A 25,150-nucleotide genomic window follows, 5' to 3' on the forward strand; every position below is an offset into this window, starting at 1 on the left:
GAAGCAGCAAGGATCATGCTCTCCATATCTCTTATGTGATTGCAAGCAGTCACACATTGCAGCCAGTATTCTCACAGGAGGAAGCCAGGGTCCCCCCTCTTGCCTCAAAGGGACCACCAAAATGTTTCAGGGAGCATGGAATGGGAAAGAGGGGGGAATTCAAAAAGCAAATCTTGAGATGGGAGACAGCGCATGGCTCTCAACCAAAGCAGCTTTCAGGGTCAGATGCATTTTGTGTTAAAAACTTATTGACAAAATTAAAATAATAGTAGGTGAGTGATACGAAAGCTCCCCGCAAATATGCAGAAGCCCCTGTGGGGATGTAACAGCAATGTATACATCTGGGTTTAACTGCTATTGACCTTACCAAAAGAAACGTGGGTCTAAACTAGACAAAAAGGGAAGAAAAAGAGCAAAAATGCGTTCCCAGTAAACAGGCACACCCCTTGCACGGGGCTGCAGACTGCTCTGAGCAAACACCTTGCCCAACATCACCCCATTAATCATTAAAAGCAAATCTAAAAGGTCCCATCTCACAGAGAGAAATTAAAACTGTGCAGGGGGGGAGTTTCGTGCACTTAGAGGTTGAGGAGAGGGAGCCAGCCAGTGGATCCCCCCAGCCACAGTTTCACACCACAGACTGAGGAAAATCACAACTGCCCTGTCGATGCTTTTTCAGCAAAAGCACATCCCTCTGCAAGAGATTTCTCACATTTAAGGCTGGCAGTTACGGCTTGATTTATAACCTAGGAGAGAAAATGTCATTACAAAGGAGCTGGGTAATCAGTAGACACAGTATAATTAATTGTTTTTCTCCTGATATTCTCTCCAAACACAGAAATTCTCACCTCTAATGAGCTGAGGTACCTGTCAGTTGCTCTGTACTGGTGGTACACGTATTGGCAGAGTAAGTAGGATCTGCTCCTAGCTGTGCTGGAACAAAATCCAACAGGGGGAAAAGCGGGGTACCATGAGAGATGGGGTGTTGGCTTCCTCCCCCATCTCCAAATCAGTAGGGAGGCCAACAGAGGCACTGTCACCTAGGCAAGGTGCATTTGAGGCCCTGACAGGCTACCATCAAAACTGCCACGGCATTTTCTTGAGAAACCTGCAAGCTGAGATCCCCCGAACATAGCCTTTACCCGCAGTGCCCATCCCTCCACCTGCAACTTCATGACAATATTGCTTCCTTTACCTCCTGCTTATGCCATTATTTACTGGGCCGCTTCTGCTGGGCTGTGCTGATGAAACTGCCAGCCCTGCAATTCTAGCTTACGCCAAGAAAATATTCTGGCTGGCCTTTCCCAACCTTATAAACAATCCCACCCCCCGAGTTCATTGCTGGAAACCATAAGGCGCACCTCCTCGTCTCATCCATATCAAAGCTTCCAGCTTCATATCTGCACACAGTTATTTTCTTCTCAGGTGCTACCGTGCTCTCCAAGTCTTTTCACCCCAAACAGACACTCAGGGTCTCCCAGGCCACAGAAGTTGCTTGTTTTTCCTTTTCACTACCACGGCAAGCAAATCTATAGAGGGCAAAAAAGGAAAGGAAGAATTTGCTTCCCTCTAACTTGCCTGCTGGAGAAACAAATAATCTCTGTGGCACCCGTGAACCCCAACAGTGGAAAACAAAATGTGTACAAGCGTATATACAAGGGATGTATGCTACACGGTATTAAAAAATTTCCAGCATCAGTTGCTTTGAGGGCAAAGGAAGCCATGAGGGTATAGCAGGGTGATGGATTTCTGTCTACTGTGTACGTCAGCACAGTACAACATTGTTGTTAGCGCAGGAAAATTGCCCATCGTGTGAGTGAGAGTAGCAGACAAGGAGCTGCAGGACACGGGCACAAATCCGGCAGGCCTGGCGAGTGAAAACGAGCTGAGGAACAGCACGCAGCATCCAGGCAGACCCAGTTCCCTCGGCAACGGGAGAAAACACCTTAAAAGTGCTCCGAAGCGTTGTGCTGCACACACACTCCCCCCCACCCCCCCGTTACCCTGGCTCTTGGTCCACGTGCTGCGATATAATCCAGGCTGTCCCCAGACAACGCGGCCCTCGGCTCGTGATTATCCCTGCACGGAGCTCAAAGGGCTGGGAAGCACACGTCCCTGCTCAGCCAGGACGACCGTCACGTTCACCCCACGCGTGGCCAGCAGCGTCCGGCGGTACCGGCCTTAACTGCCCCTTCTCCATCCCGTCCTGCCTTAGGCACCAGGTTAAAAAACCGTGACCCTACGGGAGAGGGGGTGGGTGGGGTTCAGGGGTGGGCGCATCACCGCTTCGGCACACGGGTGGGGGGGTTCAAAGAGACCGAGCTGTAGCATCCCCCAGGGGCCCGGCGGGTGGGTGACCGCTGCTGTTGGTAAAAGCACGGGCAAAGCAGCTCGCCGTGGGTGGACCCGGCTCCCTCGCCACGCCTCTCGTCACCCCGGCCAAGCTGTGGCTCCACGGTACAGGGTGAACCAGCCAGCCTGGACCAGGGACGGAGGCCACCGAGACCCCACGGGCAATGGTGAGTCGCTGCTGGGAAACGCGGCTGTCGCTTTGCAGGCGGCGGCAAAGGATGGGGCAGGAAGGTTTCGGCGGCAGCTCCGGCCTCCGAGAAGAGGCAGGAGGAAAGGGAGAAAGGAGCAGAGGGAGCTCTGCGCGGTGGTTAATCAGTAACGCAGGGAGCTCCGCCGGCTGCTGCTGAATCACCCAAGGCAGAGCTCTCCAGGCTGGGTTCCTCGGCGAGGGGGAGGGAAAGGGGCCCTCAGCAAGGCTGCGCTGCCAGCAGGACCCCCCCACTCAAATTCTGCCATGGCAAGCATGACCCCCCACACACACCCGTGCTCTGTCTGCACGGCTCCACGCAACCCACCCTGGCCGGCTGGAAATCAGCTTTTTCACAGCACCGGAGGGGATAGGAGCAAAAGACCGTGGGCCTTGTGGCATATCTCCTTCCTGCCCCCATCTGCGGGTCCTGCTCACGCCAGGGCTGTCCCCTTTACCTTCTCCTAGGTGACAAGTTACCCCCCCCCCCGAAAGGGAAGATGTTATTTTGAGCTGAGAGGGTCTTTTCATCTCCAGAGAGCCCAAAGCTCTCCCCCCATGCTGGTTCCTTTCCCTCAGTTACACAATACATCTACTTGGTTTCCTGCTGGCCAAAAAAAAAAAAAAAATCCCAATGCCTTGGCAGTCGAGAGCCAGCGAAAGAAAACAAAATAATTAAATTTCCCTAATGAGAAGAATGTGTTTTAAAGGAATAAGTGCACATGAAAGCATGAACGTGCCATCCGGACAAAAACAGCAGGCTGGCCAAGGTGCTGGGGTGGAGAAGGAGGGAAGGGGAAGGCACGGGGGGCTGAGGGCTCACCCCTCCCAAGGGGCAGCCGGAGGAGCTTGGCTTTCACGCGGTCCGTTGGCCAAACCTCAGCCTGGCCACTGCCTCCGGGCTCTGAGAGAGGAGCTGGGCCTGGAAAAAAAACCCGGGGGCTCATCCTCCCATGTAGTTGGGATACAGAAAAGGGTGCAGAGAACAATTTAAGCTGCATCCCCCCTCCTCGAGCAGTTGGGTTTCTTGCTCTGCCTGGGGGGGGGAGGCTGGCTGGGAACTCAGTCCCCCATGTCCATACCCTTCTCCTCCAGGCAAGCAACAGCTCCGGCTTTACGCCGCTTTTCTTCTCTTTAACACCAGGATGCAAGCAGGAGGCTTCAGCCCCCTGGTCCCAAAACCTGGCGTAGCCCCTACCCCGTTCCCATCCGAATCGCCCAGGGCAGCCCCCCACAGGTTCTCCCCCCCCCCCCCACAAGCAGAGCCATCCTCCCTCCCCACGTTATCCAGTTGCTAAGCTACCCGGCTTATCACACCATCGGCACAGAAGGGCAACGGCTGAGGGTTTATTGCGCTGAGCCCATGTTTACTCGCTACCTTCCCTCCAAACACAGAGCTCAGGAAGGGATGGGGTTGATGTTGGGGGGGGGGGGACAGAACAGGACAGAGCCAGGGCTGGCAGAGGGCTATCCAAAATGCCACACAAACTAAAGGGCAGCACAAGGGGGTCAGACCCTAGCAGCGAGGCTGGAGCATGGAAGGGCAAGGAAGGCTCTCCCCCCCCCCCACCCCCCCCCAAACATTGGTGCAAGAGGGAAAGCGTGCAGCTGGGGCGCCGGGTGGAAGGGGGGACAGACACAGGAACCATCCCACCCCCCAGCCACCCCCTGAGCTCAGGTTCAGCGTGCACCTCGGCACTCTCCATTTCACGAAGGGCTCTGCAGCTGATGGCTCTCTCGAGGGTAAAGGGTCACGGCTACACAGGCAGGTAGGCACCCACGGAGCCCGATGGCTTAGCACACCCCCCATGGGAACAGGGCATCATCCTTCCAATCTTCCTCAAAACATGCAAGGCCAAAGAAGAACCCACAAAAAACCATCAGTTCTGTGGCCGCCTCTTTGGTTTTGTACAGCCTGCGAGGTAGTAAACTATAGGAAAGGCCGACTTGCCTTAGCTGCTCAGCTGTTTTAAGATTTTACACCCGAGCATCGATGCCCAAGCAAAGCACCTCAAGGGGCTGCTGACCAAACACCCCCAAAACACAGCAGGCTGTATTTGTCGGGACTCATAGCTAGCTTGCCACACACTTTGCTCTACAGCACATAACTGAAAACAAATTGCAAAGAGATGTTGGTCTTTTGTCACTGAGAAACAACAATCCTCACCGACTCAAAGATGAGATCACCCACTAGGAAAGAATTTTATTTGCCAGAACGTAACTTTCAGATAGAGCAATGCCCCTCAGCACTCATTCCTGCTTTCCCCACTGAACCAGAAGATACACTGACTCGGGTAGCCCCCATCCCCAAGAACTCCATTTTAGACTCACCTTTGCCTATATTCATTCCCCAAAGCCAAGAACTGCTGCTTCCTTTTCCCTCGGCCCCCCCCCTTGAAAAACAAGTAACAGCAGCTCTGCCCAAGAGCGGCAGACAATGCTAAATCACAATCCCTCCCTCTGCCCTTTGTTACTCACAGATAGAAACAGCCATCGTAACATAAGGGAGATTGAAAAGGAGCTGAACTCCGATTTAGCATGACTCATCTCTCTGATTCATGCCACTTCTTTCTCCTCTAAAGCAGGCTTCCAGTGCAGATGACCTGCAAATAAAGCCCTCCTGCTTTGGGAAGGTACTTCAGGAACCTCAAAAGCAAGGAATTCTCAGTTCTAGATGCCGCGACAGAGTTTCAGGGTTGGGTTGTTTGTTTGGTTTTTTTTTTTTGGTTTTTTTTTTTTTGGTTTTTTTTGTTTTTGTTTTTGTTTTTTTGTTTTTGTTTTTTTTTGTTTTTGTGTTTGTTTTTTTGTTTGTTTGTTTGGTTTTTTTGGTTTTGTTTTTTTTTCCCAGAAAATAATATGTAATGTATCTGGGAGATTAACCAGACACAGCCATCATTTCTTAGTACCTCAGGTTATAATGAATATGTATATCCACCAGTAAAGTGGTAGGTGTTGCAGGTCAGAGGACAAAAGTGACAAGTTGGACTTCACTTGACCTAGGTACACGCAAGATGTACCCAGGGTGGGGAGCACAGGGCAGCACTGATATCCCCTATCATCAGTACCCCCCAAATTCAGGTCCACACACGTACTCTAACTGCCCCCCCCCCCCACCCCCACCCCCCCCCAGTCTGCAGCTGCCTCCATGGATCCCCAACTCCACAAGATGCCTTGCTGCTTTGAACACCTGCTTCATCTGTCAGGCTGAATCTGCTCCTCTTCCCTCTCCTTTCTGTGGTATCAGGCAGGAAAAGCCCACAGACTGAGCGCGGAGGAGAGGGAGCAGTTGCTGCCAAACCTGAGAGCCATGGGGTGGAACGAGGTGGAAGGCAGAGACGCCATCTTCAAAGAGTTCCACTTCAAGGACTTCAACCGGGTACGAGCGCCAGCGGGACGGAGTTTTACAAAGCGGGAGACCTGGTTTGCAAGAGCAGGGAGTCCCATCTGCAAGGCTCAGCCAAAGAAACTCCTCCATGTGTCTCCTGAAACGTAATGGCTGAGCAAGATATGCTGCCCAAGACACCAACGTGTCTGGGAAAAGCTCCCTCAAAAAGAGGAAAACTCCTAGAAAACCCCAACAAAGATATGGAACAGCCCAGGCCTTACATTTGGTTGGGTTGCCAGGACATTTGCAGTGTAAAATTAACAGTACTGGGGTAAAAAAAAGCAATGTATTGCAGGGGAAGTGGTTCAGAGCTAACTTTTCTTACTCTACTGGGCAGGCCTTTGGCTTCATGACCAGAGTGGCTCTACAAGCAGAAAAAGTGGATCACCACCCTGAATGGTTCAATGTGTACAATAAGGTAAGAAACAGGGATGGTGGGGCCAAACAGAGCTCTTGGGGGAGCAGGTCCCTTTTCTGAGGCATATAACAGCAGCAGTGAGTCCTGTTGAGATCAGTGAGACCTTTGCCCTCAGACGCTACTCCCTCAGCGTATCGCAGACAGCCTACAGCTATCACTTACAGACCCTTTCCTCCCCCCTTTTTTCACCTGTCCAGCTGAGCACTAGCTGCCTGTAGGCTGGCACCGGGGTTGTTTAAAATCAGTATCAGAAGTAGCAGCAAGGGGAAAAGCTTCTGGAGAAGTAGGGAGCACAAAAGTGGGCACAGCTGTCTGCAGTGACCAAGGCAGGGGTGGCAGTGACAGCTCGTGAGCAGGACAAGCTGTAGGAAGGAGAAAACCAGGCAGAGTGCCAGACCACCTCTCCCACCCCTGGAAATTTTGCTAACGAGTCTGGAGAAAGTGAGTGCTACCTGCCTCATCAGACGCCAACTGTCTCTGCAGCACTTGGGGAAAACGCTCCTGCTCTTTCTGCCAGCAACACTTGGTCGGTCTGTCTGGTTTAGGTTCACATCACCTTGAGCACCCACGAGTGCGGAGGCTTATCAGAGCGAGACATCAACTTGGCCAGCTTCATCGAGCAGGTTGCAACTTCTCTCTCCTGACTAGAGAGACACACACGAAGCCAAAAATCAACTCTGCCACTGCCACAACCCGCCCCTCGCCTGGACGGCAGCACCTAGAGCCTTCTCCCACTTGCAAGCTAGTTCCTGGATCCAGACTGCCTAACGCCACGCCAAACCCCCTCCCCTGCCACAGCTCAGATGGATGGAGGCACTCCTTGGGCACCGTGCACGTAACCATCTCTGATCTCACCGCTTCCACCCGTAAACTCATTTCGTCACGAGCTACCAGCCCCCCAAACTGCTGAGCCTCTGCCTTTCAGCAGGCGTGCCCTTTTACCGGGAGTCACGGGACACAATTGCACCAGTAAACCTTTCCAGAGCCTGACCCCGTTCACCCACTGTGTTATTGCTTCTTACCTGCTGGAATATTTCTACCTGAAACACGGTACACGAATCCTTTGGTTTCTCTGTAACACACACCAGCAACTGTGATGTGCAGTTGGGTTATTACGGTAAGCTCTCTCTAGCAGTAGTATAGGCAGGCACGTGATCTCACCCTTATTGTAACCAGCTTTTAGTAGGATCCCAACTGAAAATGTTTACAATAAACATCTTGGTTAAACTGATGTCAAGTCTGGAAGGAGGCCTCACGGTCAAAATTACACCCACAGGTTTTCCCAAGGCAGCTACTGGCCTGAGTGCTCTCAGGACGGTGCTTCTGCCATGGAAAAGCTTCTTGATGAAGCCAAGCGGAGATGAACGGGGCCTGAAGGAAAATGAGATTAACAAAGCCAGAGCAGATCAGACACAAACTGCTTGTGCTAAAATCAGAGGTGTACCACAGGCAAGGCGCAAACAGGGAAGGCACAACCAATAAATAGGCACCAAAGCAGCTCAGCAACAGGCCAGGGGCTGCTTATGGGGGAATACTTCCCAGAAGAGGTTGTGGGTGGATTCTGGTGGTGTAAGATCTTCGCTCCAGTAACACAATGATCTCTGTGTTCAGGGAGGCTGCAGTCCAATTGCTGCGTTTGCAGTACAACAGGAACAATATGCTGTGAAACCAACAGTAGTTCCTGTCAGCAAAACAGTCTGGGAGAAACACTACAAACACCCAATTCAGGTCTTTTTTTTTTTTTTTTTTTTTTCTTAAGCCTTTAAAGCTCTATAAAGTATTAAGAGAAAATCCCTAGCTCTTAAATGACAATTTTCAGCATCCTTGAACACCACACACAAGACATAGCCACCGACACCACCTTTATCTTGACAAAATGAAAGAGCAGCCCGCGGGCAGAGTTAGTAGGGTTCATAAACCATTCTCCCTGCCACAGACTGGGCTGTGCTTGAACAAAGACCAGGAACACCGGATCTCCATTCACTCAAAGGAGCACTGAAACAGAAAAATAAGAGTTCAATAAGCCTAGATAGCTAAATGCACCATTTTAATACAAACTAGGCCCATTTTCACCATCTCTTCAGCTATTTCAGCTTACAGTTTTACAGGGGCAAATGAGAGCAATACAGAATACTGCCATCAGATGAACTCATCCCATTTGTTCATTAAAAAGTCAATGTGTATTTATTGGGCAAGATATTACTGTGTTGTACACAACCCTTCCACTCCCCCCTCCCCCAAGTCATCAGAAAAAGTGCAGATGAAATCCATGGCATGAAGACACACAGCTCTTCTTGGTCCATCCCACTGGATATTCTTCAGTCTAGTACCTACGAGCACACAAATCCCTTGGGAGTGCTTTGTACAAGCAACAGATTTAGTGTCCCGCTCAGATAACCCAACAGTCAGAAATCTCGCAGGAATTAATAGTTTGCGAAGATCCTTCCGGGTCTAAAGTACCATCCAGTTCCAGATCATAATCCAGTCCATAAAAGTCTTCTTTTTTGTCTTTTAAATAATTATGCAGCCCGTTAATCACATCATTTTTCTAAGACCATTTGGCATGATAAAGGAGATGCTGATTACACATTAGATGACAAGAATGAAGACTACACGTCGGTAAATTACAGTGGCCTGTTCCTGACCAGAAGATTACATTTACAGTGTAGAACAAATACACATAAAACAATTAAACTCACAAATATTACTAGTAAGTGAATCCCAGAATGGAATACATACAAATAACACCTTCAAAATACATCCAAAAATGTGAAATGGAGCAATGATCTGTCAGATCCATCTACTTTCTCGGAGGAAAATGTAACCAGGGAAGAGGAGGGAGCTTTTCTTTCCTTAACCCCACCCCAAACCATCCCCCCCTTTCTTTTAAAGCAGAAACAAAAAGAGTACCTCCCTTTTTTGCTTTGTTTTGTTTTAAATCTTGGTTCAAAAGAGAACCATCACAGTAGCCAGACACTTAAGACTGTCTCCAAAGTACAGCAAACTCAGAGAGGCAGCAATGGTCACATCGGCAAGACGTTAGCAGAATAAATAGGTCCAACATAAACGCTGACTGCCAGAGCTGGTAACACCATCAAGAGACTATCAGGCAATTTAAATGCGATGTTTCCAAAAGGGCTCAGAGACATGCAGAAAGTCATCAATTTACGGGCAGATGGCCAAAATACTTTTGTCTCCTAGCACTGAGAATAAACCTGTTAAAAAGCAAGTATCCTTCCCACAATCACTGGGCCCAAGGCTGCACTGGTTTGTGCAGTGGCTGGTAATTAACCTCATTCCATGTATTTATTGTGCAAGCGTGTGCTTCAGCTGTGTTAAGCCAGTGAGGGTCAGCTTCGGGCTCACAAACCCACTAGAACAGTGACAGATGCCTTCAGGCACCCTGCACAAGACCCTGCAAATGGGGCACCATGTCTTCTCCCAGGTGTTGAATTCTGCCTGGGAAAACCTCGGTAGCATGCAAAAAGCTGAGAGGAAACACACGGGAAAGCCCTGCAGGAGTGACTCTACCCCTGTTTAATTACTCAAGAGATTCTGGCTTGTCCTTCAGGCCATGACTGCCTCACAAGCTGCACTGGGAAAACTCTCTCACCATAAAAACAGCAGAGAAATATAGGAAGGGTGAGCCATATGCCCAAGGCTTGAATACCTCCAGCTTGATGTACCCTATCATCGACCCCTCAGAGCTATTCCAGCATCTTTGTAACACCATGAGGGGACTTGGCTCAATACAACTACTACTCTACCTTATAGGCAAGCATGCTTTCTCTGAGGCCAGTCTGCCTCTGAGGTGTTGGTTTTTTGTTTGATTTTTTTTTTTTTTTCCCTTCGGTATAGTACCATACAGAAATGACTGCGGCAAAGGTTGCGGGTCAACAGCTGAACCCTCAAATCCTCCCTGGCGCCCCACAAAAAAAGCCAGAGAAGCATCAAGGCACAATGGTGAATGCCCTTTTGAAAACGTGCCTTAAAAGAATCAGTGCAAAGAGCAGAGATTACTACTATTACAAAAGTCACCTTTTTATCCTAAAAGATCACGGTAAAAAAAAAGGTCAGCTTTGGCGCCATCCGTTTGCACGCGAAGTCCCTAGCCACGACACGTGCCAGGGCCTGACTCTGCTACAGCATTGTGAGATAGTGCAAAACCTTCAAGTTATGAACAGTGAAATCACTGTTTTGCACATCCCTCCAGAATTCTGCAATGTACAACAAAAGCACTCTAGGTCGTAAATGCATGTCTTCCAGGAGAGGCAGGGAAGCAAAACAGTTACTACGTACCTAGGATTTTCAGTACCATCCAGTTCCTCTCCCTACACCACCCGCTTGGTTTCTATTTCTGCTGTTATTCAAACCAAGAGATTCCGGAAAAGGATTCTGTGTTGGGGTTCTTTTCCCCCTCAGCAGATATTGATTGCAGTCACACTGAGATCTCCAGAGGGGATTTCAAAAGGAGTACATGACCATCTTTCCTTTGCCAATTTATCAGCTCTGCATTACAGAGATATAAGGCTCCCAGCACAGTCTGTTAAATGCAGTAGCTTGGAGTAATACTCAGAAGGAAACAAAATTTTCAATTTATTTTCTACCTTCAACTTCTGAGAAAATTGAAGCTTTGGAACACAACATGAGAACTCAAATCTAACACTTGGCTGGACACCGGCTGAATACCAGGTCTGAGGAGAAGAAACAGCAAGGAACGAAGTGACACGCAGAATACCTGAGGAATTTGGAGTTGTGGAATGGACATTCAATTCACCATCAATAGTCATGATGAAATCAGGCAGGGGGGAGGGATGAAAAGCCCTAAAACTAAAGTTGGGCAGGAAAATAATGTGGATTGCAGAACAGACAAAGACGGGGAGGGAAGTTTTCAAGATCAAGTCGCCATCAGACCTGCAATTGTAGGAACAAAGGCTTACTGCAATCTCTTCCCCTAGGAAGCCTTTAGAACCAACCCCAGTGCTCGCTGGCAAGGCACCGATGGTTGCGCTACAGTCAGTGGCGGCTGGGAGAGCCGTTCATGTGCTTTTCACTGCAAGGAACATCCGTGCTGTAGAGGCCGTCCAAGTACGCCTGAGAAATCTCCGCTACCAAGCTCCTGTCTGGGACAGACTGGGCCATTCCATAGATGGCTCCCTAAGCAGAGAAGAGGAGGTCATTACGCAGGGTCCTTAAAGCCGTGAGAGAAACACACCCACCCCAAACACAGCCTCACTATACGCCGGCCTCCTTACCATGCCCGTGGTCTTGGCACTGAGGTCCTTCATGATCTCCTCAATGCTGTCTCTGACATCTTTCAGGAACTGCTCAGCAACGCCAGACTTGGTGTGCAACTGCGTAATGCAGAGATGAATGCTGGGCAGGCAGAGGAGAGGGGAGAGATTAACCATCTCAGGGATGTACAGCTCCGCCTTTTCTGAGCAACCAACAGTAATTTAATCCCTCCCTGGCCAGTGACAACCACGTATCCCCTTAAAATAGCATTTCAGCAGTTTAATGGGAGAAGACAATCCACTGCCTTCCAATTAAAGGTAACCCCTGCAAAATACTTGCTAGAACCAAGGTGCAAAGAGTTCAGGTCTTCTGGAAAATGGCAACTCCTCCTTCCTTCCTGACTTCATCACACACGGTTAAAGGCCCTAAATTTTCTCACCTCATTTCACGTACCTCTGGTGAGAAAAACGCAGCTGCCTGCAAGCACAGTGATCCTTGCCATCATTTCCCCCCGCTTCCTCTCCAGCTTAGATAAGCCATCAGCCACCCACGATGTGGAAGTTGGCATCCAGCACAAGGGAGAGGGCTACTCGCACCTCTGAGCTATCACTTCAAGCTCCTTAGACTTCCCTTCATGCTGACTGCAAGCCCAAAACCGTTTCAGTGCAGGGACACCTGAGGCCATCTGCTCCTTTTACCCACAGAAAAACAAACCACCACCCACTCAAAGAAACTCTCTGACAAACATTCATTTCGCGCCAGGCTGGAAAGATCACTGAAAATGATCAGCCCTTCATTGTTCTTTCAACCACCTTCATCTTCAGTGGGCAGCAGGAGGATACTGAAAACAAATAACCCTACAAACCGTCAGTTAATTATCATGAGATAAAGCCCTGGCTATTTGTAGTTTTCTGCTTGTACTAGACAGAGGTAAATAGAAAGGGATCCTCAGATATGTCCTCTGTCAGGTTCGTTAAAATTACTATTGCCTTATCCTCACGGCAGTAACGGCTATACACCAGCAATTACAAAATTCCCTCCCTGCAGAGGAAAAATTTACATATAATTTAACAGATACGGACAACACCACCCAGCATATCACTACAGCTACATGGCCTGAACGTGACCATACCCTGGCTACGCACATTGCTCCACTGGTCTCCACAAACTCACCTTGATGGGAACTGTAGGACATTCAAGTTCCATCCTTTTGCAGCTAAGAAATTAGATAATCGATAAATGTCAAAAGTGTCCGAACCGATGGAGAGGACAGACACCTCAGGTTTCCCAAAAATGAAGATGCTGTCAATTTTTCTCAACCTTGAAAAGAAAAAGGAGGAGAAAAAAAAAAAAAAAAACTGACTGACCAGGGTTGCAGGGGCCAGTCTTAAAATGAAAAGCTACAGAGGGGAACAGATGACAGCACATTCCTACCAAAAAATCATGCAACCAGCCCAGGTCATTGGGACTTGCAAGAGGAGTCGGGTCTTTACAGGCCCTAAAGTCAAGTAAACTCAAGAAGAAATGATAAAGAGGGAAGACAGAGAGGCAAAGGAAGACAGAACAGCATAGAAAATCAGCTTATCAGCTCACACAGCACCACAAGCACTCCAAGAAGGCAGAGTATGACCCTTCTTTTGTCATCTTGAGTAAGTCCTACCACATTACCCCTTCTCAGCCATAGCTGATGCAGAAGAAACTCTCGAAGCAAAGTCAGCTAACTAAAGATGCCTGCACCCCTCCGCTCTGTGCCTCTCAGCTGTCTGGCACAGGGCCGCACCTGGCCATAAACAAAGCATCTTCTCCCGTAACTGCCCAGTGGATCCCCACTCAGCAGGTAACATGCTATAGCTTCTCCAGGGGGAAAATAAAAATTAAAAAAAAAAAAAAAAAAAAAATTTCAAGAGAAGCAAAAGCAGTTTGGGAGAAGCAATCCAGAACAGGGTTAGAGAGTACAATCAAAATGCTAAGGCACGCACGTACTCTGATTCGAGGAAACGAGCTGTTTTAATGATCCTCTTCGTAGCCTCAACGTAGCCCGATTCTCCTATGTGCATCAGAGTTGCCCAGCATGCAGCTATGATTCCACCAGGCCTGGAGCCCGCCATGGAGGGGGAGGCGTATATGCCCCCTTGCCAGTCGGGTGCTATAAAGAACTGGTAGCTCCTGTACTTCTTATCGCTGTACAGCACCACTGAGGAACCCTTGGGAGCATAGCCATACTGCAAGGGGCACAGAAAGCATTAGAAAGCAGCAAGAGGGCACGGGAACACATCCAAGCACTCGCTGCATGCAGTCACCCAGATCCCATTTGCCCGTACTTCAGTGCACTGCACAAAGCATCCAAATAAAGCAGCCCCTAACCCCTGCACTTCAGCAGAGTAGAAATGCCTGAAGGCAGGGATGGCATCAGGAATCACTCCCCAAAAAATGAAAGCACTGGAAGACCTTCCTCCCCCCTTCTTACCTTGTGGGTATCTGCAGAAATGCTGGTCACCCCTTTTACACGGAAGTCAAACGGATGCTTTAGAGGGAATCCTGCCTTATCCATGAAAGCAATAAGAAAACCACCCAGGCAGGCATCAACGTGGAAGGGGATTTTGTACTTCACTGCAAGCTGTGTGAGAAAAAAGAGATTCTGGTGAGTAACACACAACCAGGCAAGAAAATGATGTGCCTGGGACACGCAAACTCCAGGCGCCAAGAGGTACGCTGCGTTTCACAATTAAATGTTTCCTGGACCCTTTTGGAGCATCATGCCAATCTCAATCTGTTGAGGATAGGAGATCTGGAAGAGCTGGCTACTTGTGGGATGCCTTCTCCTGCCTTCCATATGTGAAAATTGCGAGTGAGAGGAAAAATAACATCACATTTTGGCAGTTTGCTGTGTTTGCCAAAGAGACGTGACAACATGGCCTGAAAGGAGTATCTGCTATAAAGTGCAAGGGTGTGATCCAAATGAAAAGAAGGTCAGAAGTCCCGGTTGATTACGTACAAAATAAATAACTGGAGCACAGAGGGGGGGAAAAAAAAAAAAAAAAAATCAAGAGGCTTTATTTGAAATATAAGATCCCAGCCCTTTGACTCCTACTCCCTCCACACATTTCTCAGACTTCTGCACCAAGTTTGCTACAACCAGTAGGTCCTAAATCAAAGTGGTTTTGCCAGGTGGATTATTTTCCTGTTATTTCCTTTCAAGTACCAAAGAATGAGCCCTTCTGGTTGGTCTTGCAGGGGGTGCAGTGGAACTCTAAGTCACGTACACCATATACAGCACCAGTTACAGCAGAAGTTTATGGCACAGACTTGAGAGTTCAGAGACCAAGCACGTGCAAAAGACTTGCTGCTTTGCCTTGCTATGACACACCACACACGCCAGCTCAAGACTGAAAGCCAGCCCTGTGAAAACAGCTTCATGACAACACCCAGAAGTAACTTGTGGTATTTAAAGCCCACCTTCTCACAGCAGTTACAGAGTACAAAAGAAAAATAGTCCCATATTTGTCCTCACTTCCAAATTGCGTCCTCCGTACCCTGTTGTTGGTTAATACCTGATCTGAGGACAGCGATACCCTCCCAACCAGTCTGCTCCTCCCACCAGATTCACTGGTTGGCATCCTGGAACCCCTCTGCTTCTGCACAAAAGGACATGCTGGTTTTACTGCTACAGCACCCAGTAGTCCCAGTAGTGCCCCACCTCTGCCACCTCTTCAATTGGGTCCATAATTCCATGGGGGAACTGGGGAGCTGAACAGACCAGCATAGCTGTGTTCTTCGAGATGGATCTCCTCATTGCCTGAAGATTTAAAGAGAGAAGATGCTCACATTCCATTTACCAAGTGCCATCCTGCCAAAAAAGATAGAAAGTGAAAACACGCAGTGTTTGGTCTTAAAAATCCAACACACAAAAGCCCATATAAAGCAAAGCAGTGAGCTGCAAGCACCAGCAGAAATCAACTGAGTCATTTAACTCGTCCACTTGAAAATATTAGAGCGCTTTTGTTCGCCCTCATCTGAAATCCGGGGCTATTTCTGAAATACATTAATTATTTGATTCTAAATTAATCACACAGGACAAAGGGAGGGTTTACACACAATTATTTCAAACAAAACCTTATCTCCAATGACAGACTCTTTACTCCTGCCATTTTTCCTTATTTCCAGGAAGCATTCATCCCTCTCTGTCCACTGACTTCCTACCTGGATAGACAGATTTCCTGCTATTTGCTGTACAATGCTGATTTCCCACAGAAAGAGTGCTGTGCTGCCTAAATAGATACCTGAACATCCACTTCCATAGCCTTGGTCAATGGTATGTGAATCAGCTTCAGTCCAAAGTAGTGTGCTGCCTTGTCAAATGCTGCGTGAGCGCTCACCGGGACCAACCTAGAAAAATAACAGATTGCATGTGTCAACCCAGGCAGCACCTAAGCCTTACTGTGAACAGGAGGAGAAAGAGGAAACAAATTCAACCTGTAGATATTTCTGTGAGACAGGTCACAAACAGGCCAATTGCATGTTTCAACTAGCCAAATATCATACAAACTGAAAAAAGAAAGAAGCTGGGGAAAACACAATCTGGAACAGAACAGAAGCCACATGCCGTTCTGAACTAAAATGATGGACACTCCATTTTGAACAACCCAGAGAAAACCTATTAAAGTAATTCTGTCTCACTGCATAGTCTTCTGTGAACCAGGAGCTACAATTCCCAAGCTAATTTCTTGTCATATCAACCACTACTGTCCCATCTCCAACCAGCCACACTCCCTGCAAGGGGCACATGAGACAATACAAAAGGGAAGGAGCAGCATAAATAGACCAAATGAACTTCACATTTGCTGTCTCCCATCTCGAATGGCAGCGGCTGAGCAGCCTTAATTAACCTTGTTCTCTGAGGCACCATATCTTTATCAGGGCCTTTATGCAAAATGTTAGACAGGAAAGAAAAGAATGTCAGGAATTCAGCAGAAGATGAACACCACAGCATTTCACCTCTTTTTATATTTTCCCCTCGTAAGCAATTAACAAGAGAAATATTTTTGAGGCACCATCTAGAAAAACAGGAGCACATTAGAGAGCGCACAAATCCTCTATTAGCAGTGTAATGATTAGCACAATTCCTCGTTTCAGCTCCAGCCAGCCCCAACTTTGGTCCCGGAGTTTTCAGGCTAAATCCTCTTTGATCTGAATAAATCAAAACCATTAAACACTTCAAAGGGCCTGACAATTTCTGCTCGAGAGGGGCCCAAAGCTGATAAGGCCAGGCTCTGTCTAAAGCAGCATGCAGGTATTACCAAAATACATCTGCACAGCATAGCTAACCACAGCCCCCCAGGGACATTCATGCCTCCCAGGCTGCTTTAAAGACTCCTGTGCTTTTGCAGCATTTCTTTCGACCCATAGGTTTCTCTCCTTCAGACACGAGTGGACGAGGAGGAGGTAGTAATGAGCTATGAAATGAAGGATTATTGAGGTCTAGCAGCCACCTCAACTCAGAGAAGCAATAAATCCCACAAGCTCCCAAAGCGAAAACCAAGCTGTGGAGGTATTGCTCACATTTCTGGCTGTTTGATGCCTCTCTCGTAAGCCAGGTCTCGGTAGGCCTTGCAGGCCATCAGAATGCTCTCGGTCCCCCCAGATGTCATCTGTCGTGAAGAAAAGAAGCAAACAAGAAAAACAACTGCTTACATGGATTTTGCAGAAGAGAAAAGCGAAAAAAAAAAAGGGATGCTGCCACAGCATCTCTGCCCAGAGATGCTTCAGAGGCATGAGACGCACGGGACGACTCAGGTTTTCAAGGGCGGCAGAAGCCACTAAACAGCTCAGGGTAGCTTTCTGACATTCAGCTTAAAAGTGCATATTTAAGCAAATAACGACTCCTCTATTTAAAGGGGGGTGAGGAGAAAGGGAAAACAAAATAAACATTCAACTCAAAAGCCTAACAAGAGGTGACCATACTGCACAGTCACTAGCTGGCAAACAACCACCTCATGACACTACCAGTACGTACTTAGCTCTTGATTACCCAGGGATTGTTTATCTGGATTACAGAGTAGTTAAACCACGTATATGGAAACAACAAAGTTGATATGGTATTAAGTCAACTGAAGTCCAGCAGGGTTTATTAGGTCTGGAGCAGTGCCATACAGAGGCATGCAGCCAGCTCAGGGTTGGCACTGCTCCTAAGCTACAAAACTTTCCCAGAACCTGGAGCATTGCAGAGCTTCCTCCCACCTTCTCTCTGCAGAGGTCGGCCTAGGTCTGGTCAACACCAGGCCAAAGCTTCTAAGTCCCTCAAGGACCCAACAAATTTTACACCAGGAAGAATTTTGGCATTACTCTCCTCAGCAAGTCCCTCGGTACCCACACAACCCGCTGCCCATGCTGTCCCAGTCCTCTTCACCCTGACCATAGCAGAACAAGGGGGTTTGCAGCAGGAGGTGGAAGAGAGGAGGGTACACGCACAAGCTGATCGACCAAGTTTACTGTTGCACACTAGAACTCAAGAGCTGTTGCAAATAAATACATGAAACTCTTTACAGTAAGAAATTCCTCAAGTGGGAGGACTGTCTCTTGTTGGCCAGCCTTTATGGGTTCTGACACGCAGGGGACAGAAAAAGCGTGTAGGCACAAAGCTTCCCAAGTAAAATTTTAACTTAGCAAAATGTGAAGTTGCTTTTTGAAGCAGTCTGCAGGACTGACTTATTGCTATGCTGTATGAGCTGTAACTTGAGGATGGGGGGTACCTGGGACAGGTATACAGAAGTGCAGGTGAAAGAGAGGAACCCAAACCTACTTACAGTGCTTAGGGAAGACTAATTTTGATCCTCAGATCTTCTGAACCAAAGGCAACTTCCCCTTTTAACCTCCTTCCCCCAAAACAATAAACATAAAAAGAACGCAATCACATTTGCATGCCTTATAACATCTGCTAGTCTGGGTTTTCCTTTGGTTTCTCCCAGCTGACATAGCTGCAAACCCCCATCATGCAAACAAGTGTGACTGCGTGACAGTGACTAAACATTAAGTACAGAGATAAGGAACAAAGTTCACAGGCACATAAAACAGCCTGACACATTCGCTCCTAACATGATCCAAGCTAGCAGCAGCTGCTGCCATAGGCAGTATGGAAGTGACTGTCACACCACAGACAATTTCTGCTTTTTTTGGTAGTTTAAAAGCAACAGCTGTCACCGATAAACCCTAACAGAGCTTCATACTGGATAAAGAAATCGTTGCATTTATTGTGAAGCAAATAGATGGTAGCAGGAACATAATGTCCTGAGCATTTTACGGGCTGTGTCATTCACTTCTCAACCTTTCTTATAAAAAGATCTGTGGAGCTGTCAGCTATTACTTTGGGGGGAAAAAAAAAAAAAAAAAAAACTGGTATAACATGGATTGCCTTCCTACTGACAAGTGGGAGAAGAGGAATGGGATTATTGCATATTTGTAACACTGCTTGCAACACCACTTAGAATACTACACTGATTGTGAAAACTTTGCTAGGCATGATTTGGGAATCTTGGGATTCATGTTACTGAACACCAGATACTTTGTGCTACCAGGCCTGCTCTGTGTTGAACGAGCAGTCCCTACCCCTACTCTCATCTAGATAATCTGCACTTCAAAGAGCAGCCTCTGTACTGTCGTATTCCCATTTCAATCTTTCCACCAAAACACTAACATCTTGCCCTGATACATGACAAACCTTTCTTTGAAGCCTGGCTTATCACCTACATGGATAATACTGAGCCACACACAGTTTTTGGTAGGTCAGAGTCAACACTTTTCAGCAGCTGGTCAGACACAGGTTAAAGAACAGCATCCAGGACAGATCCTCCCCCCGAGGCACCAAGGCTGGCATGCAGATGACCACACCGAAAGCTTGTTCAGGCAGCTGAAAATCCACCCAGAAAGCTGAATTTCTGCCAGATCAGCTTCCGAAATTGGCTCACAGTCAGCACATTAGTATCAACATGAGTCTCCACCACAGGGACGTGCCAGATCAGCCTGATCTACAGCAGCACCTTTAGCCTAAGGCAGCTACAAGAGCAAAAACCCTTTTGGTCCAAGGGGTCTATACCTGCAGAGGGAGTCCGCCTCTTTACAGGAGGGTTGGTCAGCTTAGCTATCAACAGCAAACTGCTACAGCCAGGGCTTGAATCACTGTGACAGGACACAACTTCCCCACCGCCTGCGGCACGCCGGCAGCTAGCCAACACGCAGTGATTCAGCACCCGCCAATGGCTCACACAAATATTTTTTTCTCTCCTCTAAATGAAAGTCCACAGGCTGAAGTGATGCCATGGGGAAAAGAGGCTGGAAACAGGCATTGTTTTAAGCAGCTTTTCAACCCTGTGCTATCTTCAAAAGCCAGGCAGAGTATGTAGAAAAAGGCAAGCAAATAAACTTTTTTGTTCTCATTATTTTCCAAATGAGAGGGAGGAGGAGAAAGCACAGGGAAAAAATATCCCTCCTGCTTTCTAAACTCACTATATCCCTTCTGTTGCTCCTTCCCTCCAAATCCCAGTGCTCTGGAACTTCAACATTAAGACAGCAATAAGTGATATGGTCTCTATTCTGGGATTTCTTTGGCTGTGCCACTTGCATGTTACTGTCAAACTGTCAGACCAAAAGAACCACTTTGGTTTTGGTCTCAAGTTTTGCATGCATTTTCACCCTAGGAAACACGGTCCATTCAGACCCTGGAGACAAAGCTGACCAAAAGTTTCACTGAGCTGAACTACCCCAGGAATAAAAAAGCAAGCTACAATTTATTTTTTAGGTAGCATTAGATTAAAAAAGACATCACAATCCACTACACGGTCATAACATAGTGGCAGACTCACATAAAACCCCTGTAAACCTACAGGTTGTAAATTCCACCAGCTGTCTCTCTCAAGGTGACCCACTCATCGCTACAGATAAAACCTGACAGATCTGCAGAATTTAAGCCCCCCAAGACACATCACTCACATTTCACTGTTAAAGTCCTACTTCATATGTGCAGCCAGCACTACAACAAAGTTTGGAAGCCCCAGAATTTGAAAGGAAGAGACAAGATGGTTTCTACAGGAGCCTTAGGTTTGCATCTGCTGATTTTGCCTCCTCTTTCCCATCCTCAGCTGCAGAGTAAGCGCAAAGAAGAATTCATAGGGAGATTGACATCCAATACACACACGTGCACCCACCCACGCCATTTTCCCCTGCACTTCAAAGCTGCCCTTCCTTTTTAAAGTTCAAAAAACTACTGGAGAAAACAAAAAAAAAAAAGAAGTCATTGAAGTTAGCATAAAAGTGGTGATTTCTCCCCAAATTAGAGGGGAAATCCACAGAGTCAGCACTGCAAAACAAACCACCCTGTGAACAGGAACACATGCACACATCAGACAAGAACAAACTCTCCCAATTCCTCCTCTATGTGCTGAGCTTAATTACTCCTTCCAAATCTTTGCAAGAATGTGATTAGAAACTCCTGAGAGCCAAAAATCACCAATTCCTGTCTCTTTGCTCTTCGGTAACATGATTAAAAGAACAAAAGTAGTAAATTAGTGAGAAACAGGAAGCATCCATCCGCTGCTGAAAATGATTACTTTTTTAAACTGCTTAAAAACCTGGAATATTTCTAAGGGCAATTTAAGGCAAAAGACATGCCTGCACACCCCCCACCACAAAGGCATTGTTAGTGGTTTTATGCCCATGTTTAAACTAAGGAGAATTATAGCCCCCACGTCTCAAATAAAAGCAACTTCCATAAATAATGCAAGCTGCTCATCTGATTCACCATTCGGAAATCTAAAAAGATATGTTTCATTTTAGCATTTATTAAACATAGTGAAAACCCTCCAAAAGGAAGCAGGGGACTGCTCTCCCAAAACCCTGCTTAGGAAGATGCCCACATGACACAGGGCAGGACCATGCAGGGATCCCCAGGCTGCTGAAAGCCCCGGGAACAGCACAGACGTGACACTGTGCTGCTTTTCCCAGACTGAGCAGCAGAGCATTAGCCCGAAAAAGTGCTGTTACGCAACGTGTTGTGGAAATCAGAGGACAAAGGAAGTGAAATTGCCTCACTGAGAAGCACAGACAGAAAAATTTTGGTGTTTTCCACATAGCATAGCCACAGACGGGACTCTCCAGAAACACCCAACAAGCTCCATCTGCCTTCAGGGACCATCATCAGGCACCAACAAAACTGGACAAGCAGTCCCAAGCTGCTTGAATCAGGTTAGTAAATCCAGTGGACAGGGACCTGGCGCTAAGACACACTGCTTCTCAAGGACAGCAATGATAAAATTCAGACAAAAAAACGAGCATTTGTTTTTGTTTTCAACACCACAGAAGTTGAACTGAGTAAACCAGAAGCAGAAGAAAACTCTCAGTAGAAAGACTCAGCAGCACCTCCTGAACAGATCAGTTTAAAGATAAAGATAACTCACAGTATTGCACCCTCCCTGGTTTAGCCATCTCTGTTTTACAGCCTCCCTGGTTACTGAAGCGTAACTGCGACCGTCTAAGCAACCAGCTACAACAGGGTCTTCCAGAGACAGAGAGTTAGTGCATTAGTTTCAAAAAAAATACTCTTTACAAATGACTTTGTAACTGTCCAAGCCTCCAGAAATAATTCTGAAATGTTAATTCTCTTTTGGGGAGAAGAAAATAAGGAAGTGTCTGAGCCCAGCTACTTAAAGACCAAGTACCCTCCATATATCCACCCCCAGGTCTCCATCAATGATGACCAACTCTGGACACTTCACAGTCAGGAAGGGCAACATGGGAAGAAGACAAAAAGTCCACTGGAGAGACTCGTTTGGACGAGATAATTACAGGGATGCAATTAATCTTCTCTTTCCAGTCAATCAACTTTTCAACACTCCCTCTCACCCTGCAAATCTGACTGTTCAACCAGCTAGGACGTAACTCCACAGCAGGTTGCATGCTTCCCCGTTTGCTTTGCTTCTGTTTGAACCTTAGCCAGAGTTCTGTGGCATGATCCTTGGAAGGGAGGGGAAGACAGAGGGAAGAGCAGGATTCCCCAGAGAGCATCTGTGGAAGTCTCACATGGGCTGTGATCACTGTCGTATTGTTTTGGAGCAGTTCTTTACCCATCCTGAACTTCTCTTAGGCAATTCTACTTTTAAATTTCAGTGAAAGCGCACACAGGGCTGAGGTTGACGCTTTTACAACACATGCTTTACGTAAAACTGAACACACACGTTGCAGGCTTCAGCAAGCAAAGTTCTCTGAGCATACAGTAAGTGCTGTGGAACTACCTGACTGCTCTATCAATGGACATCTCAACTGCTGACAAAGGTGAGTTTCAACAGCTTTAGACCCAGCCTCTTCCCCACTCCACAAATAATCTCACCAGTGTTCTCAGCACCGCAAACCGGGAAGGAGATGAGGTGAGGTTAAATGTTTTTTATAAGCAGAGGCATGTTCCTTCTCTAAACTTGAAGGTGGCACAAGGAGTACAGTCCCAAGAAGACAAGTCAGGTCGCAGGATGCAACGTTCTGCTATCAAAGGCAATCACATTTTATACTCCCAGACACTGCACAGTCAAGTTTCATCTTAATCCAGTTGGAGTTTTGTCCCAACTACACCTACTACAAGGCTACTCCGGTACCTACCTCCGTAATACAACCAAGCCTCCAACTGTCAGATTAAGCCCATTCAAGGCCAGTTCAACTCAAACTCTTGTGTCAACACCGCCTTCCCATATTGATCTTCAGCCACTGCTGGCCTTCTCCCTGCCTAGCATATTTACAGACAGCAATCACCTCACACCCAGTCTCTGGATTCTCCTCACAAATGGAACTACTTCTTCACAAGTTATTAAGCAGTTTGTATCTCAGCTGCACCTGACCCCCATATGCTAGGAGATAACACCTCATTGTCCCATGCACTGTGTAAACAGGGAGAGAACTTGGTCATAGGAATTAAGTATCCTTACCAAAAAGGTAAGCCAAGAGAGAGGAGCCTAAGAAGCCACAGCTTATTTTTATAACAATTCACCATACAACTTCACATCCTCTGCTCTTTGACCAACTCTGGAAGCATCAGTTTAAGAACATACATCTGGACTCTTGCTTGGAACTCCACCGAGGCTTTAAAATTGGTTTTCACTGTAGTACGCTGAAAGGCCACATAAGCCTAGAAAGACAGATTTCCAGCTGGACAGATGACAATACATGCCATGCCTGCTTGATCACCAACACTCCGAGCTGCTTGTTGGTGACTAGCCAGCCAGTCAGCTGGCCTCGTCCTCAATCTTAGCATTCTGGCAGGCTCCCAGATTTCCAGTTCAGAGATTAAAACTGAGTGGAGCTACTCGAAGCGGCACTGCTTTGTTAGCCATCCCCCACTGACAACCAGCCAGGCTACATTACACTGATTCTCTTTTCCAACTGCCATCAAGCCTGTACCATTTGAGAGTGTGAAAAAACTAGCCACAGTAAATGGTCTTGTGTAGAGAACTACTTCCCCGAGTCAGATTGTCTCTCATAAAGCTTCAGCAAGAAGAGCAATTAGTAACCATCCTCCATACAGCTGTGTTGACTGTTGACATGGCATATACCAGAATGAGCTGGACCTCAGTCTCGGCTGGATAGCAGAAGGTGTTTTTGCACTTTAAAGTCAGAAATACCCAAAACATTCAGGGGACACTTGAAGACAGTCTAACTTACAGCACCACAAGAGTTGGGGCCCCCGTGGAAGAGCGTACAGGCAATCCTCACTACTTCCGCTTCCATCTTCCTCAAACCAGGGAATATATCTGGATGGAGAGGATTACTCCAGGCAAACTCTTCATACACCTTCAGAAAACACAGACAGAAAGTTAGCCTTGCAGATGAAGCACTGGATTATCAGTGCAGATTTGAGAATCACCATACACACTGTATAAGCAAATTAGCTGCATTTAGACATAATAATACTGCAGATCTCCTTGGACTTAACTCCTGCTGCAAGCAAGTAAATATCACAAGCTAGGAAGCTATGGGTGAGCGGTAAAAATAAATTAAAAAAAAAAAATATTTTCCTAAGGCATTCTGGTCTCTGGAGTTATTCTATAACATAGCATATTTCTTGTTGTAAAGACAAGTTTAATCATTCAGCTATTTTAAAAAAAGAACACAGTATAGACCCTATGATTGCTTTACATAAAGCAGGTCCAAAAACTTACTTTGCAGAACTAGTTTTCAAGTTTACTATTAAAGGGGAATTCTGAAACAGCTAGAAAAGCACAAATACCCACCCACACCACAACAAAAGTGGCCGAGAAAAACAGTATTTCATGCAACTGTGGACTCCCAGGATAAGGCTGGAACAGGCCAGTTCTAACCTCCTGCAGTCAAGATCAAAAGGCAACTGCAGGGATGTTAATAGAAATACAGAAAAATAAACCAGCAAATAATCAGCACAAACAGAGGGAATGTTTCCATAACACTCAATCCAAGCTGAGGCCCCTCCAGAAAGGCTGCTCTGAGCTTTATGTTTCCCCAGAAGTGGCAGAGAAAATGTTAACGTGCAGAAAAAAAAAAAAAACACCAAACAGAGCTTGTTACA

At 47.1% G+C, this 25,150-nt stretch overlaps 2 protein-coding genes across 6 annotated transcripts in view; one reads left to right on the top strand and one right to left on the bottom strand.

The window, feature by feature from the left end:
- The first annotated feature begins 2,290 nt into the window (after window positions 1–2,290).
- PCBD1 (pterin-4 alpha-carbinolamine dehydratase 1) lies at window positions 2,291–15,849 on the top strand. Of its 3 annotated transcripts, none has more exons than XM_032992367.2 (4): window positions 2,291–2,519; window positions 5,784–5,915; window positions 6,262–6,342; window positions 15,742–15,849. In XM_032992367.2, the coding sequence occupies exons 1-4, from the start codon at window positions 2,517–2,519 to the stop codon at window positions 15,847–15,849; spliced, it is 324 nt and encodes a 107-aa protein (XP_032848258.1). In that variant the 5' UTR covers window positions 2,291–2,516. The 3 variants fall into 3 exon arrangements, with proteins under 3 accessions (XP_032848258.1, XP_032848261.1, XP_032848260.1); XM_032992370.2 differs by lacking the exon at window positions 15,742–15,849 and adding an exon at window positions 6,826–7,573 and having other exon boundaries at window positions 2,292–2,519; XM_032992369.2 differs by lacking the exon at window positions 15,742–15,849 and adding an exon at window positions 6,888–7,573 and having other exon boundaries at window positions 2,304–2,519.
- SGPL1 (sphingosine-1-phosphate lyase 1) overlaps window positions 8,373–25,150 on the bottom strand; it is a 32,284-nt gene continuing 15,506 nt past the window's right edge. For all 3 annotated transcript variants that reach the window (XM_042787639.1, XM_042787643.1, XM_042787633.1), the window contains exons 6-14: window positions 24,271–24,399; window positions 17,137–17,225; window positions 15,858–15,963; window positions 15,275–15,373; window positions 14,045–14,194; window positions 13,561–13,799; window positions 12,751–12,897; window positions 11,598–11,718; window positions 8,373–11,499 (exon numbers count right to left, since the gene is read on the bottom strand). In XM_042787639.1, the coding sequence (XP_042643573.1) occupies window positions 11,359–11,499; window positions 11,598–11,718; window positions 12,751–12,897; window positions 13,561–13,799; window positions 14,045–14,194; window positions 15,275–15,373; window positions 15,858–15,963; window positions 17,137–17,225; window positions 24,271–24,399 (1,221 nt within the window). In that variant the 3' untranslated portion in view covers window positions 8,373–11,358. The remainder of the gene's footprint in view (window positions 11,500–11,597; window positions 11,719–12,750; window positions 12,898–13,560; window positions 13,800–14,044; window positions 14,195–15,274; window positions 15,374–15,857; window positions 15,964–17,136; window positions 17,226–24,270; window positions 24,400–25,150) is intronic.

The sequence above is a fragment of the Tyto alba genome, unplaced genomic scaffold (assembly GCF_018691265.1).
Source record: "Tyto alba isolate M040663 unplaced genomic scaffold, T.alba_DEE_v4.0 Super-Scaffold_1, whole genome shotgun sequence".
Lineage (NCBI taxonomy): Eukaryota > Metazoa > Chordata > Aves > Strigiformes > Tytonidae > Tyto > Tyto alba.